The sequence below is a fragment of the Orcinus orca genome, chromosome 17, assembly GCF_937001465.1.
Source record: "Orcinus orca chromosome 17, mOrcOrc1.1, whole genome shotgun sequence".
Classification (NCBI taxonomy): domain Eukaryota; kingdom Metazoa; phylum Chordata; class Mammalia; order Artiodactyla; family Delphinidae; genus Orcinus; species Orcinus orca.
The window spans coordinates 53,385,671-53,407,114 of record NC_064575.1 but is presented as its reverse complement, the minus strand read 5'-3'; the positions used below and the strand labels follow the sequence as shown (position 1 = coordinate 53,407,114).

The 21,444-nt window shown below is 37.4% G+C and overlaps 1 protein-coding gene across 6 annotated transcripts in view; it reads left to right on the top strand.

The window, feature by feature from the left end:
• UBR5 (ubiquitin protein ligase E3 component n-recognin 5) overlaps positions 1-21,444 on the top strand; it is a 142,420-nt gene that overhangs the window by 75,167 nt on the left and 45,809 nt on the right. For 5 of the 6 annotated variants that reach the window (XM_033438168.2, XM_004275328.3, XM_004275329.4 and 2 more), the window contains exons 17-28: positions 478-621; positions 709-820; positions 1,064-1,218; positions 1,479-1,676; positions 6,426-6,636; positions 7,595-7,721; positions 11,654-11,805; positions 12,238-12,333; positions 12,700-12,823; positions 18,528-18,625; positions 19,433-19,581; positions 20,076-20,167. In XM_033438168.2, the coding sequence (XP_033294059.1) occupies positions 478-621; positions 709-820; positions 1,064-1,218; positions 1,479-1,676; positions 6,426-6,636; positions 7,595-7,721; positions 11,654-11,805; positions 12,238-12,333; positions 12,700-12,823; positions 18,528-18,625; positions 19,433-19,581; positions 20,076-20,167 (1,658 nt within the window). The remainder of the gene's footprint in view (positions 1-477; positions 622-708; positions 821-1,063; positions 1,219-1,478; positions 1,677-6,425; positions 6,637-7,594; positions 7,722-11,653; positions 11,806-12,237; positions 12,334-12,699; positions 12,824-18,527; positions 18,626-19,432; positions 19,582-20,075; positions 20,168-21,444) is intronic. The other variant, XM_033438166.2, reaches the window with a different exon arrangement.

Sequence of the window (21,444 nt, the reverse complement as noted above, 5' to 3'; positions counted from 1 at the left end):
TGCAAAGTAACTTTTCCTGGTTGCTCTTTAGTTTGTGAAATGGAATGGTCTTTCATTTGGACTTAAAGGGCAGAGTAGATACATCATGTCCTGCAATTTACAAAGGCCTTTTGATTTCAAATAGAACTGTAGTTTACGGGCAGCTATGTTTTTCTAAGACGATCACATTGGCTTAAAATCAAAAGCAGTAAGTAGCAGAGGTAGGACTCAAGTATTCTGGTTTCAAGTCCTGTGCTTGGCTTTCTGTGCATTGCTCACTCTACCTATGTTGTCTGTGGATAATATGTCATGGAAGTAGATGTCAACAGTATATTTGGTGAGTGTGTTCAGGTTAATTTTACAACTTGACGATCATTGAAGAAACATACTCATAAGGAATTAAGTGCCTTCAGTGTTAAATTGGTTCAATGACTCTAACTTGCATATTGATTTCATATGAGTTAGTGTTAACATTTATCGTATTTACCTGTATTCTAGGTGCTGAAAGTGGATGGAGCCTATGTTGCTGTAAAATTTCCAGGAACGTCCAGTAATACAAACTGTCAAAACAACTCTGGTTCAGATGCTGACCCTTCTTCTCTCCTTCAGGATTGTAGGTTACTTAGAATTGATGAACTGCAGGTAAGTGTAGGGGACTCACTCAGCAGGTGAATGTCGGGACCCTGAGTATGTTACAGATTTGAGAGCAAAATTCCTTTTGTCATGCAGGTTGTCAAAACTGGAGGAACACCAAAAGTTCCTGACTGTTTCCAAAGGACTCCTAAAAAGCTTTGTATACCTGAAAAAACAGAAATATTAGCAGTGAATGTGGATTCCAAAGGTAAAAGATTTTGTAACTTTTCTAACTGGCATACTCCATGTTCTATTAATACTTGTGCAGTGAATGGGAATTAGATAAAGTGGTTTGGGGCATTTGGCAGTTTTTGTCTCCTGTGTGTAACGTTATGGAATGAAATGTATCTACATTTGAAATGTGGCTAGAGATGTAAAATTTGGTAGGTACTTACTAGAGTTCACTAAGGATGTGTAACATTTTTTTTTTAACATTTATGTGTTTCTGAAGGTGTGCATGCTGTTTTGAAGACTGGAAATTGGGTACGGTACTGTATCTTTGATCTTGCTACAGGAAAAGCAGAACAGGAAAATAATTTCCCTACAAGCAGCATTGCTTTCCTTGGTCAGAATGAGAGGAATGTAGCCATCTTTACTGCTGGACAGGTATAGAGGCTTATTTTTGCTTTTGAAAATTTATATGACAACATTGGCATTTTTGTGATGCTTAGGGTTTGGCTCTAGTTTGCTTGTTATTAAACATTGAAGAATTTAGAATATTCAACATATTTTAATATTAAGTTTCTTATTTGGTCACTATTACAAACATATAAAATCTAATTTGAAAATAAATATAACTATTGTAAAAATCAGACATAACATTTTTGATTGGGAGCCAAACTTTTTAATTTTCACCTCTATTATAGGAGTCTCCTATTATTCTTCGAGATGGAAATGGCACTATCTACCCCATGGCCAAAGATTGCATGGGAGGAATAAGGGATCCTGATTGGCTTGATCTTCCACCTATTAGTAGTCTTGGAATGGGTGTACATTCTTTAATAAATCTTCCTGCCAATTCAACAATCAAAAAGAAAGCTGCTATTATCATCATGGCTGTAGAGGTAATCTGACTTTTGAAACTACTTGGCATTTCAATTCAGAAGGCACTGCTGGAGTCTAGGGAAACAATCTTGAATAGATCATTCATTGCCGGTTCCCTATGGGAACTAATAGTCTATTAGGACAAGAGAGATGCGTATACCATTGATTACAGTGTGATTTAAGCGTTTGAGTAAGGCATGCATAATGTTGTAGAAGTACAAAAGGGAGGGCTGTAAATCAAACTGTGACTGTAGAGGCTTCTCTGAGGAGGTGATACCTGGATATAGTTTTAAAGAATCAGATAGGGGTCTCCTAGACACAGGATGAAGGTAGGAAGTGTTACCCAGGCACAAAGAGCAGCCTTTGTGAATCTCAGAATGTACATGTTGGGAGAACATGTACATTCTTCTGATATAACTAGAAGGTAGGGCTTATACAGATCAATGAGTGGCAAGTGATAAGGTGGGAGAAAGGCACTGGGGTGCCTTGTGCGTTAACCTAAGGGGCCTGAGCATTCCCCTGAAAGCTAGGAGGAGAAGGATTTTAAGCTGGTTTTTTTGTGTGTTTTTAAAGAAGATGAGCAGTGGATGGAGAACAGAAGTTTAGAGACCAGATAAAAAAGCTAATGTAATTATCCATGTTAGAAACAAAGTAAGCTTGAACTCTTTTTTTTTTTTTTTGCGGTACGCGGGCCTCTCACTGCTGTGGCTTCTCCCGCTGCGGAGCACAGGCTCCGGACGCGCAGGCTCAGCGGCCATGGCTCATGGGCCCAGCCGCTCCGCGGCATGTGGGATCTTCCTGGACCGGGGCATGAACCTGTGTCCCCTGCATCGGCAGGCAGACTCTCAACCACTGCACCACCAGGGAAGCCCTAAGCTTGAACTCTTGGAAATAAGGAAGAGGGGATGGATTTAAGAGATCTTAAGGAAGTAGAAGCTCTCTAAAGCTTGGTGACAGGATGTCAGCAGTAAATGAAAGGAAGGGGTTGTAAAGCTTCTGATTTAGGTGTGGATGATAGGGAAATGAAAAATTGGAGAAACTGGAAATTCTCTGGTGGTCCAGTGGTTGTGGCTCCCCGCTTCCACTGCAGGGGGCACGGGTTCGTTCAATCCCTGGTCAGGGAACTAGAATCCCGCATGCCGTGCGGTGCAGCCAAAAAACCCCAGAAAAATAGGAAAAACAAATGGGATAAGGGGAAAGGATGAGTTTAGTTTTGAACATACTGTGGTTGAGGTGTTTGTATTTGTTAGATGTGGAGGCAACACCACTGGAAGTTATTGGAGCAATTTGAGCAGAGAATGACCTGATTTGCTTTACATTTTCAAAAGGTCATTGCTGACACGCTGAGAATACAAGGGGGATGGGTTGGAAGTAGGGAGGCCAGTTAGGAGGCTATTAAAAGAATTCAGGTGGAAGGTGATGTTGGCTTGACCCAGGAGGTGGAATAATAAGTGATTAGACTGTAGATATACTAGATACGTTTTAAAGTAGAGCCAACAGGATTTGCTTATGGCTAAATATAGGGTGTCAAATAGAGGAAGCAGAGGGCAAAAGGTTTTGAAGAGTGAAGTTGCTGTTTATTGAGATGAAGACTGTAGGATTGAAGCAGGTTCTGGGGGGTGAGATCAGGAGTTTAAGATTCTTATCAGATAGCCAAGAGGAGATGGTGAATAGAGAGTTAGATGTGTAAGTTGGAAGACCAGGAGAGAGGGGACCAAGCTGGAGAAGTGTACTTAGGAGTTGTCAGTATATCTGTGATATTTAAAGGACTTATACTGAATGAGATTACTAAAGTCTTGGAGGAGAAAAAAGATCTAAGGCCTGAGCCATGAAAATAGTCTCAGCATTTAAATACCAGGAGATAAAAGGAAACCTGCATGAGAGACTGAGAAGGAATTGGAGGGAAACGAATGAGTTTTGTCTTGGAAGCTAAGCAAAGAGCATGTGTCAAGCAGGATGTGTTGTTCAAGTGTATGAAATGATGCCGTAGGACAGTAGGGCGTGTACTGAATACTGACTTTTGCGTTTGGCTCCATCTAGGTCATTGTTGACAGTGGGGATGCAGGCCTGATTTAGAGTGAGCTAAGGAGAAAATGGGAGTTGAGGAACTTAGACAACTCTTTTGAGGAATCTTTCTATAAAAGATAGAAATGGAGCTTAGAATGGGAGCTTATTTACCCTCCATTAGGTTGGAGGTGATAAGCAAACTTACTAGAACTGCATCTAAAATAATCTGAATCTAGGTGCTCCTGAGAGATACCCATGAGCTTTTGTTTAGAGACACAGTGCTCATATTCTTAGTTTAGCTTTAATTGTTAACCTACTAGACTAGTGGTTCCAAACTGGTAGGGGTATGGGGTTGAAGGAGGTGGCCGTGGTCTGAATGTGGCCCCTAGAAATAGCCTTCACATCATTTAAAAATTCTTGATTGGTTGCCAGCATTCAAAAATCACAGAATTTGTATTTAAAACTCAGATTTTCAGGTGCTCTTAAAGAATTAGAAGATAATGGTGATATTGGGCCATTATAAAAACATTAAGTCCTCTTAGAGGCTATACATGGTGTCTCCAGTTCATTGCAGTTCCCACTATTTAAAATTTGTTGCTCTAGGGCTTCCCTGGTGGCGCAGTGGTTGAAAGTCCGCCTGCCGAGGCAGGGGACATGGGTTCGTGCCCCGGTCCGGGAAGATCCCACATGCCGCGGAGCGGCTGGGCCCGTGGGCCGTGGCCACTAAGCCTGCGTGTCTGGAGCCTGTGCTCCACAACGGTAGAGGCCACAACAGTGAGAGGCCCGCGTACGGCAAAAAAAAAAAAAAAAAAAAAATTTGTTGCTCTAAGTCCAAATGTTAGTCACCATTTATTTATTATATGGTTTGTGTTACCTTTCTTACAGCCAGCCTCCTCCACTCACTTATACTTTTGCATATGCTTCTGTAGGCATTTGATTCTATGACCCCTGCACTTTGTCAGCATCCCAAGGGTAGCGATAAAGTGTGCCATCATTTATCTTTCTAAATAGCCTTCATTTACTAGGGCTTGGTGCACGGTAGACGTGCAAGAAATTTTTGCTGAACTCTCTGCTTTGTGTTATAAGAATAAGTGACAACATACAGTGATGCAGGATAAACATAGTAAGCGTGGTATTGATACTGTCAGTGTGAGAGCCCATATACTGCCCAGCAGGTTGGAGATGAGAGCTCCCTGTAGAGTAGCTGCTTCAGCCAGATGACTGGCTGATTGCTTGAAAACATTCTATATATCACAGCAGTGTGCAGCAAAATATCTTAATTTTAGTTATTTTTAAACGTACTGCACTTTTCATTCTTTGGAGAGACTTTGACATATTCTCTCAACGTATTGATTAGTGCATATTTGCCACTAGACTTTGGCAAATTTAGTCTTATGTCGCCCACCTCATATTCTTGAACTGGAGCTTGCAATTTATGGGGTCACTTCAGGATCATAGTTCCACAGTCAGAATGGCTTATCTCACGTGTGTCAAGTACTGAAAACAGTTTTTTAACTGTATTTTCTTGTGCCCTTCTTCCCCCATTGTTACTTCCTCTCATCCTCATAAGGTTGGGGGAAGGGATGGGTTATCTAGGCAATTTGTGGAGAGCTGCCAAGTTCAAAAGCATCTCTCTTCTTTCCTTTGTATTCCCACGCATTCTTTTCCCACCTGCTTTCTTCCAGTTCTCAATTTTATTTAAAATGAACAGATATGCTTGTTTTCCATAACTAATGCTTTACATTCAGTCGATTAAATATCCCATAACTATAGTTTACATTCTGAAAAAAGTACATTTGAACTCTTTGGTCTATTTATGCTGTGTCTTAAGTTTGTTTAGGCTGCTACAGACAGAGTGGCTTATAAACAACCGAAATTTACTTCTCATGGTTAAGGAAGGTGGGAAGTTCAAGATCAAGGTGTGGGCAGATTCGGTGTCTGATGAGGGCCCTTTCACTGGTTCACAGATGACCATGTGTCCTCACACAGTGGAAAGGGAGAACTCTGGTCTCTTCAGCCCCCTTTAAGGGCAGTGATCACATTCATGAAGGCTCCACCCTCACGACCTAATGACTGTCCAGAGGCCCTACCTCCAAATACCATCCACATTGGGGATTGGGCTTCAACATGAATGGGGGGGGGAATATTCCATCCACAGCATGCTATTTCTCAGGTACAAGATGATATATAAATACTTGATCATTACTACCATGTCTTTGACAATGAAGTACATTAGTTGTCACCTTTGGGGATTGTGTCTGTCGTTATTTCTGGGGGGAGTTGAAGGTTTTGGCTTTCATGTACCATAGTGTGACGTAAATGTAACCTTAAAGAGCACAAGAAGGTGAGAATAAGCTTGGAATAAAATGTATACCCTATGCTTAATTGGTTAACAATATTAATAGAGTTCTAATTTGATAGTTATATATGATGTAAATAAGGGTGCTGTATAAACTATGATCTATAGGTCCAATCCAGCCACTCTCATTTATGCATTGTATATCTGGCTGCTTTCCTGCCACAGTTAGAGTTGAGTTAGTTGCAGAAGCTGAAGATATTTATTGGTCCTTTACATTCCTGTCAGTTGTATTCTGTGCTTAAGGGTACCTTCAAGTTCAGCTTCTTTTGCCAGGCCACCTTAAATTGTCTCTGTGTATCTGCAGAGCTGATTATATTATTGTGTTGGCCATGTGAACTTTTTGACATGTGTAATGTGCTGTACAAATTCATTGAAGTTTTTTTCCTAATTTGTCTGAGCACAGAAACAAACCTTAATGCAGCACATCCTACGCTGTGACTATGAGGCCTGTCGACAATATCTTATGAATCTTGAGCAAGCGGTTGTTTTAGAGCAGAATCTACAGATGCTACAGACATTCATCAGCCACAGATGTGATGGAAATCGAAATATTTTGCATGCTTGTGTATCAGTTTGCTTTCCAACCAGCAATAAGGAAACTAAAGAAGAAGAGGGTGAGATTAAGAACTGTAACATGATCTTTAAGAGGAATTTTGGGCAATTTTGAAAATATAAAAATTATTAAAGAAAATCACTGTAAAGAATTTGTATGTACTTTTACTTTGCTTTGTAAAATCTAGGAGTCTCAGAAGGTAAAAATGCCTGTTAGGATGAACATGTAACATGAATAAATAAAATTTTTATCAATGTGTTTCTGTTGCCTTAAATTCTAATTTCTCTGTTAAGTACAAACTGTATATATGATACTTAAGAGCTTTACTGATTTTATAATTGCTGGTGACTTATATTACCATGGGAATTATTTAGCAAGTTAAGTCAAATTATATTGAGAAGTCAAATTATATTGAGGCAACTCTTATCCCAATTTTCAGAATGTAGAGGGAAAAATAATCTAGTGAGTTGTTAGATGTTTTTGGAAAAGTAAATAAGCTTTTTGCCATAAAGTTTTTAATTGGCTAAGTGAAGGGGGAAACTGAAAACCTAAAGTGTAACTGTGTAATTCATATGGTTTTCCTTATTTTGAATTCTGCAGTTGATATTCTGGTAGCTACGTTTTTGAACAGTGGTTTGCAAGTTTCTGACCTTTATCTCGTTATCGTTGACTGACTAAAGGATTATAAGTAGTGTATAAATTAAGATTGAGGTACCGATATGTAGGCCTTTTCTTCCTTGGTAGTGAAAGCTAAATTTCAGCCTACTTGTGAATAACCTTATTTTTTATCTTTGGGGGTTGAAAAGTAAGGCAGAATAAGGAAATAATTCACATTAAAGGTCATAGTTCATTCTAGCTTAAGTGTTGCTCTAAGGAGGGAAAATTAAGCTGTTATCACTAGTATGTGAATTAGAATACTAAAACACTTAGCAGTTAGCATTTAATGGCCTGTACATACTTCATCTCTTAGTTATTTTTGAAGTTTAAATTGATCCTAATTTTTTTCTCTTATGTTTCAGAAGCAGAGCGCTCTGAAAGAAATACATTTGCAGAAAGGCTTTCTGCTGTTGAGGCCATCGCAAATGCAATATCAGTTGTTTCAAGTAATGGCCCAGGTAATCGGGCTGGATCATCAAGTAGCCGAAGGTAATGTGATTTTTACCAGGAAAGTTTAATTGGTGGAAACATAATCCAAGTACAGAAAGAAATGTATCTCTTTCCTATCATATGCATGAATTGGTGGGTCCTTTTGTTTTGTTTTTGTTCCTCCCAATATCAACCTGGGAAAAATACCTGACAATATCTAGTTAGAGTTTAGGTGTAAAACAGTAGGACCTAGGGTCCTTCAAAAATTTGAGGTAATTTAGACAAGTAGTTCAAACTTGATTCTTTGAATGTGTTTTAAACTCATCATTCGTGTTTCCTAGGAAGTTATTTTCTTTAGTTGGAGAACAAGTAATATAATAATTGAGAGAACCTCAATCTTTTATTTTCAGATTGTTTACTTAGCTCAGTTTCTCAGACGTCCTAAAGATCTGGGAAGAAATGAAAGGCTGATGTATACTATGAATGTTTGGTATTTTAAATTTTCAGGCTTTCTGAGTTGTGAGATGGACACTTTATAACACATTAAAAATTACTAGATGTTTGAATAGATGAAGACTATAAAGAATTCAGGATACAGCTGTCTGTAGTTTTTTCCCCTGAAGGAGAACACATTTATATTAGACATGAGAGCCAGAATTCTTGGATACTTCACAAATCATTAATGGAAGCACTGCTCACTGTGCTAATGTGATAGGTTGTAAAGTCTACTTAAAACGAAGACACTCTTTTGCTTATTTTCTGTTCTATATTCAACTTTCCCTTTAAAAATGATTCTTCTAAAATTGGTTCCAACTTGATAGCTTCCCAGGTTCAAAAACATCCTGAAGTGAGGTTTATCAAAAACTAGTTATGGGTAACCAAATTATAATTTAAAATAGTACAGAAACATTATGTAGACTATGCAAAATGGAAATTATCATTTGTTTAGAACTACACTAGGCAAAATGTTTGGTCTAAACTGGAAAACAACTTAAATTCCTCATGAAGAAATTAGTGTCTGAATTATTTCAGGTATTTCATTTCCTCAGGGAAAATACAGGTGCAAATCAAGTTGGACTCTGATATGGTTGGTCCAATGCCAGTGCTGCCATCTTTTTTTCATGTAAGGATTATTTTGAAGGCAAAGACTAAAAGGAGCTTCAAGAGTGGGTGATGTGTTGCTCACAGAAATAATTTGCAGAGTAAGCTCCTTTGAGGCATTTGCCGAAGATTTCACTGCAGTGCTCTTAACCAGTTCAAACTCAGGGCTGCCGGTTGAACAGATGAAAGCACAGGAGTCTTATTATCCACGCCGGGCAGTAGGAAGTCCACAGACTCTGCTTCATTGAAGTGAAACCCTCCTCTAGCCTACAATGGATTTTCTAGGCGATACCCCTTGATGAGTATGCAGGCTGGGATTCATGAGCTGTAAGCTCAAAACTGATGCAATTTCAATATTGAATGGAGTACTGTTAAATGCCTTCAGATGATGATTTGACTCAGAAGTTTTGTTATGTGACTCAATAGTGCCTGAGTACAAAGGGCAGATTTAGTGGAAAGCTTGATTGATGCATCTGATTGCAGGTGTATGTACTCTAGAGATTATTAATCTGGAAGACACATGACCTTCGCTTTTTTGTCACAGTGGTATGTTTGAACATGACTGGATTCTAAGGCTTCTGTAGCATGGATATAACGTGCTTACAAAGAGGAAATTACATCAACCTTGAATTCTTCCATATTGTCAGAAAATACGATGACTCCAGGCAAGCCTATACGAAGAAATGTCAAAACTCTGAATCTTAGCAGCCAAGGTGGTATCTCCTCAGTATTGTCCTCAGCCACTGAGGATACAGGTGAATCTTCATGAATTGTGTACAACATCTTGAAGAATAATTTTCTTTTTTTTGTTTTTTTTTGTTTTTTGTTGTGAAAGAATCTGTATGAGGAGCTGGGCATTGTACTTAAAAATGTTCCCAAGACCTAATGAAGAAAAGAGGTAGAGGACAATTTTTTTAAATGACAAGGAATGACCCCCTCATATAATATTGAATTGACTACATCACAACAACAAAGTTGGGAGTTTGCAAGTTCAAGATGAGACTATGGTCTCAATTTATCTTCATTTATTCTTAATGTGCTCTAGGCTAGAGGTTGGAGAATAGCCCATATATGTTTTGTTTGGCCTGTGCAATGTTAAAATTTTTTTTTCTTTAAAATTTGAATGCCTTTAGATGAGCATGTATGCCTCTAGTTTGCCATGACCCCCTACTTCTTACACCTGACTGCCCTTTCCTCAGTTTATTTTACTTTCCAGGCCCAGTAGGCATTGTGTTTGTGACCCTGGTGTAAGCATTCTTCTTGATAAGCCCAAAACATGCATTTATTTTCAGGTTATTTGCAGTGCCTCCCAATTACCGCTGATTTTTTTCTCTCTGTGTGTTTTGAGTAAGACACATTAGGATACCAAGTGTCTATGTTGAGCTTATTTAAAATTGTGTAGGAGCATCACAGTGTGAAGTCACCCGGGTGTGTGCTGTTACTGGTAAGGAGCCTGCCATGCTCTTTGGGTGATATCTTGGACAGGGAAGTGACCTTGACTGAAAGAATCATAATCACTGTTCCCTGCTCCCTTCCATATTATAAAAACTCTTGAACTCAAAGATTTCTAAATTGGGAGAGAGAAGACACCAGTACCATAAAAGAATTAACTATAGGTATTTTTTAATAGTGCGTACTATAATAGCTAGTATATTTTTTGAGACATTAAAATTTACTTTGTAGAATCTTCCAAAAAATGTTTCTCTTCCCCAAAGTACATCATCATACACAAGCCTTATAAAATAGATGGGTTCCTGAAAGTAGCTTCTAAATGCATTTTTAAAAAATTTTACTCATAAAACTGAAAATGTATTGCTATGGAAAAACACACTTACCCTCGGATTAAATAATAATTAGAGAGTCAAACATTAATACAAATATTTCTGAATTACTTATTTGCAGACATATAATGCTCACCTGGTAAGGTGTTAGGTTTTTCACATCAGAAATGTCATGTCTTTGGGATTAAATCTGCCTGGGAGAAAGCAGTCCCTTACGTGTTGCCTGGCCCTTAAAATTGAATTCTTACTCTTTATTCATTTAGAAGCTCTAAAATTGTGGCCAAGTGAAAGGATTTGCCTTATGTGCTCTCTCTTAATTGCTGCTAGTTTTTAATGTGTTAATTTTGTAGCCTTTGTAAGCTTTTATTCAGAGGTATAGATTTTTGTACAGGTAGTTTACTAGTTCCCCTAATGAGGTCTGTGTTTGTGATTATTTCTTTATCTTTTTAGCGATGTGCACACCTGTATAGCAGGAGAAAAAAAAATCACGCCCAGATATTAATCTAACAACACATTTTACAAGCTCCAGTTTCATTCATTAATTTCCTTGGGATGAAGTTGTACTGTTAAAAAAACTTTTTTGTATAAAAAATAAACCTAAATTGGTCTTTGTTTGAAAACTACTTACTGTGTGGATATTAGTTCCATTGCTTTTGAGAGCACAGAAAAGGGGTTTAGTGGGCTAACAGTATTGGTTTTGTGCTAATCAGTATGTTTTGCTAATGTCTACTATTGAACTTAATTCTTACTGATGATAAACAGGGGACAGAATTTTTTTTTGTTTTAATGTTCAGCTGTTCATTTATCTTAACTGTATGAAAGATTATTTCCTAATCTTAACTTCACTGCAACTTTTGTTCCCGGTGCTTAAGTTTCTGTGGGAGCTTAATATAGTGGTTTTAGTGCTGAACTGGGTACTAGGATCCCCCAGTTCCATTTCTATCCCTTGCTGACTTATTCTGTGATTCCAGAATTGGCATTTGTACTTCACTTTCCTGCCTGGAGTATTTGCCTGTAGAACAAACTTTCATCTCAGATGAGAAGTTCTGTGCACCTTATCCTTACACTTAGACGTGGTAGTGAGCTCTGATTTTGTCCATGTTCTTCTAGTTTGAGATTACGGGAAATGATGAGACGTTCATTGAGAGCGGCTGGTTTGGGTAGACATGAAGCTGGAGCTTCATCCAGTGACCACCAAGATCCAGTTTCACCCCCCATAGCTCCCCCTAGTTGGGTTCCTGACCCTCCTGCAATGGATCCTGGTAAGATCTGTTATTTTATTCAGTGTTTAACAAAAAGACAGGGTCGTGAAAGAAAAGAAATAAACATTTCAGTGGGATATTTAGAAATCTGAAATTGTTAAAATTAGCATAATGAGTATTATAACTAGCTTACATAGATTTGGTTTAAGATGTTTGTAACTTAAAAATTCTAGAAAGTCTTGTTAGATATCCCTCTTCTGCTGAAATACATATTTCTATACTGGTAAGAAGCTAGCTAATAATATATCAAGATAAGTCAATAGTTTGCCTAGTGGATTCCTTCTATTATAGTTTGGAAAAGAAGCATCCACTTAAGCCTCTGTCCGATTTCACCTTTGGCTTGCAGAGAAAAGCCTTAAGGCCAGTTAAAAGAACATGTTAGGGATATGTTGCCTATAATGATGTACATCCTGCTGTTCTGTTTACTGAAAGATGGTGACATTGATTTTATCCTGGCCCCTGCTGTGGGATCTCTTACCACAGCAGCGACTGGCACCGGTCAAGGACCAAGCACCTCCACCATTCCAGGTGAGAATCTCTACTATTTTATCTACCTAGGCATTTGGAAGATAAAACTAAACACTTTGTATATAGGTTTCTACAGTTCTACACTTTATCTCAAGGAGACTTCTTGGCTTGAAAAATATCTAATTCTGTGACTTATCTTCTGTATATCAGTGAAGTTGTGGTGTGCATGTGCATATATTTCATCAGTTGAGATTTATAAAATGTGTTAATGTGTTTAAATTCTCTGTAATGAAGTTATTAATTTGTTACCAATACTCAAATATTTTTCTTGTGGTTTATTTGATAGATACTCAGTATATTATTCTAGAACAGTCTTTCACTCTGTTTTGAACACTTTTGTTACCAAGTGGATCTGCTTAATTACAGGTCCTTCCACAGAGCCATCTGTAGTAGAATCCAAGGATCGAAAGGCCAACGCTCATTTTATATTAAAATTGTTATGTGACAGTGTTGTCCTACAGCCCTATCTACGAGAACTTCTCTCTGCCAAGTAAGAAGTTTAATATACTTTTGATATGAAGATTTAGCTTTACTCCTTTTACTGTTAAGTTGATCTTGCAACATATGGAACAACAATTATTTTAATTGAATTTAAAATTTATCGGAATCTAGCATTGTATTTTCCATGTTACTAAGTAAGCTCTCTTTAGTGAAAGAGGCCTTCTCGATATACACTAAATGAATAGTTTGATTTTATGTTAGCTTGATGAGGGTGTCTATTTATATGTTAAAAAGATCACAGTATAGTTGCTCTCAAATGTTGAATCCATAAATTAGTTATATCACTGTCACCTGGAGAACTTTAAAAATTATACACATTCTTCCCCAAGCTCTACACTAGAAGTATAACTCAGCAGGTCTGAAATGGGGCCTGGAATCTGTATTGTGAAAATCCAAGGATGATTCTTATGGTTTCTTTGGAAATCTTGGCTTACGGAATCATCATGAGATCATACAGAGCTTTTGATAAGTATTCTGTTGTAAGTGCTCATTAACCGTTAATAGGTTACATCTCTCCCTGCAACTTGATTGTTTATCTTCCTTTACAAACTCATAATGATGAGTGTTTTTATAATAGTTATTAATCTGTGCCAAGCTCTACTTGCATTAACTCTTATTCTAGATATAACTGTCTGGAGTAGATAATGTTATCCACACTTTACATTTGCAGCAGTGGGCTTAGAGGTTAATTAACTTGCCCAGGCTCACAAAACTATTGAGTGGCATAGCTGGAATTCCAGCCCTGGTATGTGTCTTTATTACAGAACTGGGACTCCCAGCCTTGACCCTTATGTCACCTTCCCTATTTAGTACAAGAAGGTGTTATGAGTTTTTTTATCTTTGAGGGCGAGGGAGTTTTCATGTTTAAGTCTTACTGCCCTTTGGATGAAAATGACCAAATTTATGAAATTATGATTTAATGAAGGCTGCCCCACACTAGTAAAATAAGTCATTGGATTATAAACAGAGTTATTATGACAGAAGCATCTTAATAATTTATTAGTGGTTTGAGGCATAGATAAAAATGGTTTATATATGGATACATACAATATATCTTTCTGTTTTTATTTTCTCAATTGTCATTTTTTTGCATTTATGGTGTTTTTAATCATATTATCTTTGTATAATTTCCTTGTGGTGGTGTCTAAAAAGTTATTTTATGTTCTTATTCCCTTTCTCTTTGTTGTTAATTCATTTTATATTTCTACAGTTCATTTCTGTTTCACTAGTGCTTTATTTTAGTACCCTCACAGTGGTTGACTTTTTCCTCCTTTATCTAAAAAACATATAAAATATCTGGAAAACACCCAATATGCCACTGTATTCATAAGCTGATGTTACTAGGAGAGGCAGTGTTCTTCTTTTTTTTTTTTTTTTTTTTTTTGCTCTATGTGGGCCTCTCACTGTTACGGCCTCTCCCGTTGCGGTTGGGAGCGCAGGCTCAGCGGCCATGGCTCACGGGCCCAGCCACTCCACGGCATGTGGGATCTTCCCGGACCGGGGCACAAACCCGTGTCCCCTGCATCGGCAGGCGGACTCTCAACCACTGCGCCACCAGGGAAGCCCAGAGGCAGTGTTCTTTTGCCTGACTTTTAGGTGATAAGTATAGAGATGATCAAACTGGCCCTTTTTGCTTTTTTATACTACAGATACAGGAGAATTTCCTAGAGTTGCTAACACAGTTTCCTAAGTGATGTATCTGGGAATTATTTACCATGGAGATGACTCAGTAAGAAAAGGGTTTTTTCTTCTTTTTTTATTGAAGTATAATTGACTTATTATGTTAGTTTCAGGTGTACAACATACTGATTTGATATTTTTTTACATTACAAAATGACCACCACGATAAGTGTAGTTACCATCTGTCACCATACAAAGTTACTACAGTGTTATTGATTATATTCCCTATGCTGTCCTCATGACTTATTTTATAACTGGAAGTTTGTACCTCACCTATTTCACTCATTCTCCTAACCCCCTGCCCTCTGGCAACCACTAGTTTGTTCTCTGCATCTATGAGTCTGTTTCTGCAAGAGGCTTCCCTTTTCTCCACATCCTCGCCAACACTTGTTATTTGTTGTCTTTTTTGATAATAGCCATTCTGACAGATGTGAGGTAGTATCTTACTGTGGTTTTGATTTGCATTTCCCTGATGACTAGTGATGTTGAACTTATTCACGTGTGTGTTGGCCATCTGTCGTATGTCTTATTTGGAAAAATGTCTGTTCAGGTCTCCGGCCCAGTTTTTAATCAGATTGGGTTTGTTTGATGTTGAATTGTATGAGTTCTTTGTATATTTTGGATATCAGTCCCTTATTGGATATATCATGGGCAAATATCTTCTCCTGTTCAGTAGGTGGGCTTTTCATTTTGTTGGTGGTTTCCTCAGAAACTTTTTAGTTTGATGTAGTCCTGTTTGTTTGATTTTGCTTTTGTTTTCCTTGCCTGAAGAGGCAGATCCAAAAAAATAAAACTAAGACCAGTGTCGAAGAGCATACTGCCTGTGTTTTCTTGTAGGAGTTTTATGGGTTCAGGTCGTACATTTAAGTCTCTAATCCACTTCGAATTTATTTTTTTATATGGTGTGAGAAAGTAGTCCAGTTTGATGCTTTTGCAGTTAGCTGTCCAATTTTGTCAACACTATTTATTGAAGAGACTGTCTTTTTCCCCATTATATATTCTTGCCTCCTTTGTCATGGGTTAATTAACTTGCCCAGGCTCACAAAACTAGTAAGTGGCATAGCTGGAATTCCAGCCCTGGTATGTGTCTTTATTACAGAACGGGGACTCCCAGCCTTGACCCTTATGTCACCTTCCCTATTTAGTACAAGGTGTTTTGAGTTTTTTATTTTTGCAAGGCCCTCTCTTCTGTTCCATTGATCTCTGTGTCTTTTTTTATGCTAGTACCATACTATTTGATTAATACAGGTTTGTAGTACTGTTTGAAATCAGGGAACATGATGCCTCCAGCTTTGGGTTTTTTTCCCTCAAGATTGCTGTGGCTGTTTTGGGGTCTTTCATGGTTCCATATAAATTTGATGATTATTTGTTCTAGTTCTTAGAAAAATGTCATGTGTATTTTGATAGGGATTGCATTAAATCTGTAGATTGCTTTAAGTAGTATGGTCATTTCAGTAATACTGATTCTTCCAATCCATGAGCAAGGTTTATTTTTCCATTTCTGGTCATCTTCAATTTCTTTCATCAATGTCTTATAGTATTCCACATATTCCAAGTACAGGTCTTCTACCTCCTTGATTAGATGTATTCCTAGGTAGTTTGTTATTTTTGATGCAATTGTAAATGGGATTGTTTTCTTAATTTCTCTTTCTGATAGTTTGTTTTTAGTGTATACAAATGCAGTAGATTTCTGCATATTAATTTTGTTTCCTGCAACTTTACTCAATTCATTTATTTGTTCTAATTGCTTTTGGGTGGAATCTTTAGGGTTTTCTATATGTAGTATATGTCATCTACAAACAGTGATAATTTTACTTCCATCTTTCCAATTTGGATGCCTTTTTGTTCTTTTTCTTATCTAATTGCTGTGGCTAGGCCTTAAAATACTTTGTTGAATGAAAGTGGTGAGAGTGGGCATCCTTTTCTTGTTCCTGATCTTAGAGGAAATGCTTTCAACTTTTCACCTTTTATTATGTTAACTGTGGGCCTAAATATGTGGCACTTATTATGTTGAGGTATGTTCCCTCTGTACCCACTTTCTGGAGAGTTTCTATCATAAGTGGATGTTGAATTCTGTCAGAATCCTTCTCTGCTTCTACTGCGGTGATGATACAATTTTATTTTTCAGTTTGTTAATGTGTATCATGTTGATTGATTTGTGGATATTGAACCGTACGTGCATCCTGAGATAAATCCCCTGCTTCATCATGGTATATCATCCTTTCCATTATTGCTGAATTTGGTTTGCTGATATTTTGTTGAGGATTTTTGCATCTCTGTTCATCAGTGATATTGGCCTGTGATTGATTAATTAATTAAAATGTTTTGTGATGTCTTGGGTTTTGGTATCAAGGCGATGCTGGCCTTGTAGGATGAGTGTGGAAGCATTTCTTCCTCTTAATTTTTTGGGGAATGGTTTGAGAAGGATAGGTGTTAACTGCTTAAATGTTTGGTAGAATTCATCTCTGAAGCTGTCTGGTCATGGACCTTTGTTTGTTGGGAGTTTTTAAATTACCGATTCAATTTTATTACTGGTAATCATTCTGCTCATATTTTCTATTTCTTTCTGATTCAGTCTTGGGAGATTGTATGTTTCTAGGAGTTTATCCATTTCTTCTAAGTTGTCCATTTTATTGGTGTGTAATCGTTCATAGTAAATCTCTTATGATCCTTTGTATTTGTTTGATCTTGGTTGTAACTTCTCTTTCAATTCTGATTTTATTTATTTGAGCTTTTTTCTTGGTTGAATCTGGCTAAAGGGATACATAAATGTGTTTTGGAGTAAACAGAAGTGAGAAGTATGTTTATTCTACAGTAAGCAGCTTCATGAAAATGAAGTTTGAGTAGAACCATGAGAAATAGGGAGAAGAGGGAACAACAACATGGAGAAGTATGAATATTATGAGGAACAGTAATTCATCCAATTCAGAGTGGAGGATTAGAAAGAAGAGAACAACAGCCAGTGGATCTGAAAAAAATAGGTTAAAATCACTACTTTGGTCTCTGTTCTTTGGGCTTGAATCCTCTCAATAATGGCCTTTGTTAGATTGTAATAGTATCAAAGTGGGATTATAAGACTAGTAATGAGATGGTGGTATAAAAGAGATGAAAATAGGCAAGAGTAGAAACCAGAGTCAAGGCTATGTTTATATGTCTGTCATAGCCTTTAATATGTGTGTTGTAATAAACTGAACTATTGAGTTGTTGAAAATGGAAAAGAAGGATGAGATGCAGAAGTTTAAAAATTGCTTTAGAAGGAATACTTTGTGAAGAACCAAAATTTTTGTCTGAAGTTACTTGGGACAGTGATACTGTTGGGTGACATAGATAAGTCAGGTAGAGAGCAGGTTTGCGGAGAAAGATGATTTGAGTTTTAGACACATTGAATGTAAGATACCACTGGGAAATCCCAAGTAGGCTTATCAAGTAAACAAGTGTAGGTGTTGGAACCGTATTATTGTGAGAGAAGTGGTGGTTGCTATGGCAGAAGAGAGAGAGAGGCACAAACGGCTGAGGACTGACTTCTGGGAAATGTGAGGGGTCTAGGAGGAAATAGAAATTCAGTGAAGAATGTTTAAATACATTTTAAAGAGGAAACTCGTAATAATAATAGCTAACACTTAACTGAATACTTGTTTTTTGCTAGGCACTGTGCTGAAACCTTTTAAGTAATAATTCATATAATCCTCCTCACAATAGCTTGAGATAGAGCCTGTTACTATGCTCACGTCTAGAAAGTGTTAGTTTACTCCAGAGCCCTTGCTGGTTTATTCTTTAGTGTCACTAAAGCCAAGAAAGTAGACCATGGTTTAGAGAGACAGAGGTTCCACAAAGTGGCTTTAAGTGAGGTAATATGAGGCCAGAAAATACCACTGATGGTTTTCTTTGAATGGTGAGACATTATTTACTAAGACAAAACTGTTTTTTTGTTTGATCATGAACATATGTTAACTTTCATAATCAGGAAGGACAGTAATTGATAATATTTTTATATACAATTTTTCTCATTTTAGGGATGCAAGAGGTATGACCCCATTTATGTCAGCTGTAAGTGGCCGAGCTTATCCTGCTGCAATTACCATTTTAGAAACAGCCCAGAAAATTGCAAAAGGTAATTTATTTCAAGTTCTAAAAGGGTTGCTTATTTTTTAATTTGAATAGATTCTCTTCTATAATTATTCAAACCTAATTTCTGTATATGGAAATGATACTGATTAGAAACTGTCAAGATAATTCTTTTGCTTATGTGTATGAAATTCATCTGCTTATACTTTTTTCAAGCATATTGTACCTTCTAACTTTCCATCAAAAAGCAGCTGGTATAAATTTCCTTCAATTAAAAAAAAATTCCATAATGGGTTGTGTAATGATTAATCTTTTGAAAGAAAAGATGGATTACTCTTAGAACCTGTCCACGTGTTAATTCGTGTTAGTGATAAAATTTTATAGAAAGAACAGGCCAGAAGTCTTACTGTTCTTTCTGACTTGGATTTACTGCCTAACAGAAAGCATTAAGGAATATCAGTTCCTGCCAGCCAGCCTTTAAAAGATTTAGTAGTTATCTTTTAAAAAATACTGGCTATGAATAAATTATATGATTGTCTATAATTTGTTAAGTAGAGCTAGAACTTGAATCTTAACTGCATGAGGTAGAGCTAATGACTCAGAAGGCTGATGTTTGATGTATTTGTATTGTCCTCATATGTGGTTATGATATAATTATGCTTTGCTTTACTTTGCACCAGAATTGACTAGATTTCCTTGCATTGTTGACTTTGTATGTCAATTTATTTTATTAATATATAGTAGTTTCTTATTTATACTATGTAAATGTTAGAGCTTTTCCATTTGAGGAAAGGAGTAGATGGCTGTAAGTCTTTTCTTGATGTATGAACTATTATGTTTTTAATCTTTTTAGCTGAAGTGTCCTCAAGTGAAAAAGAGGAAGATGTATTTATGGGCATGGTTTGCCCATCAGGTACCAACCCTGATGACTCTCCTTTATATGTCTTATGTTGTAATGATACCTGCAGTTTTACATGGACTGGAGCAGAGCACATTAACCAGGTAAGTTATTTTATATTTCCCTATATTTATGCTATCTAGGTTTTCTTTTCTTCCCTTTGACCATCACTGGAGTTATAGTTCTTAGCTTTGGAATTGCAAGTCTGGTATTTCCTTTTACTCCTGAGTTATAAAATTCTCCAAAGAAAATTAATTTGTATTTAATTCCTAAATAAATGAGGCAAAGGAGTTGACTGTTAACACCAGTTACAGGCTGTCATAAAAATTAGAAATCTTCGCTGGGTAGTATAATCTGATTCACAGCTCTTGATTTAGATTTTATAACTGTTATGCCTTTTTTTGGATGATACAGATTATTTTTGCCCTTCTGGTAATATTTGATTCCCATTTGTGTACCCATCTGTGACTGTTTCCCAGAGCACATTAATTTTGCTCTGCTGTTGTTGTGATTGAATTGTTTTAGAAAATACCAGAAATAATTATTGTGATGAGACATACATATCATTTTTCTAAAAAGTATATCCTTTTCATTTTAGGATATTTTTGAGTGTCGTACCTGTGGCTTGCTGGAGTCCCTCTGTTGTTGTACAGAATGTGCAAGGGTTTGTCATAAAGGTCATGATTGCAAGTGAGTGTGACTTTAGTTTTCTTTAATATTGTAAACTACTTAGATTCATATTCCCATATTAAAATAATCTGTACTGAGTCATGCTTTGTTTCATTATTCAGAAAGCATGAGGTTCTGTCAGGTTGCCCACGTTAAGCCACTGTGTGTATTAAAACGTAGTTTTTGATTTAAAGAGTACTTTGCAATGTTTGTTTGCTAGTTCTACTCTTTACATAAAACTAGCCTAATGTGCAAGAAACATGTGATCGTACATTGTGACTAGAATCAGTCTTTTAAGAAACATATATACAGAATGTTTCTGTCTGTGTTCTCCAGCCAAAGTCTCAGGCCCCCCTGTAGTAGGGTGTATTAGCAGGAAACCTCTGAAGGCATTAAGGGAATCATGGTTTGGCATGTGCCTTGTTTTTTTTTTTGGTTTTTTTTTTTGCGGTACGCGGGCCTCTCCCGTTGCGGAGCACAGGCTCCGGACGCGCAGGCTCAGCAGCCATGGCTCACGGGCTTAGCCGCTCCGCGGCATGTAGGATCTTCCCGGACCGGGGCACGAACCCGTGTCCCCTGCATTGGCAGGCGGACTCTCAACCACTGTGCCACCAGGGAAGCCCGTGCCTTGTTTACTTCTTAAACTAAATGTAATAACCTTCATCCAGCAATAGAGTTGCTATGGTTAGTTTCTTAGTTTTCACAGACCTAAGAAGCAATAAAATTATCCCAGCACTAACATTTGCAGTGCCTCAGAGTCCCAGTAGGGACATCAGCTATAGCTGTGCCACAGGTGTGGATGTAAAAATAGTTTAAATAGAGAATTGCTTTGTAAAAATCATCTATTGTGCTTTATTTATTTTCTTTTTAACATCTTTATTGGAGTATAATTGCTTTACAATGGTGTGTTAGTTTCTGCTTTATAACGAAGTGAATCACCTATACATATACATATATACCCATATCTCCTCCCTCTTGAGTCTCCCTCCCACCCTCCCTATCCCACCCCTCTAGGTGGTCACAGAGCACTGAGCTGATCTCACTGTGCTATGCAGCTGCTTCCCACTAGGTATCTACTTTACATTTGGTAGTGTATATGTGTCCGTGCCACTCTCTCACTTCGTCCCAGCTTACTCTTCCCCCTCCCTGTGTCCTCAAGTCCGTTCTGTATGTCTGGGTCTTTATTCCTGTCCTGCCCCTAGGTTCTTCAGAACCTTTATTTTTTCTTTAGATTCCATATATATGTGTTGGCATACGGTATTTGTTTTTCTCTTTCTGCATTACTTCACTCTGTATGA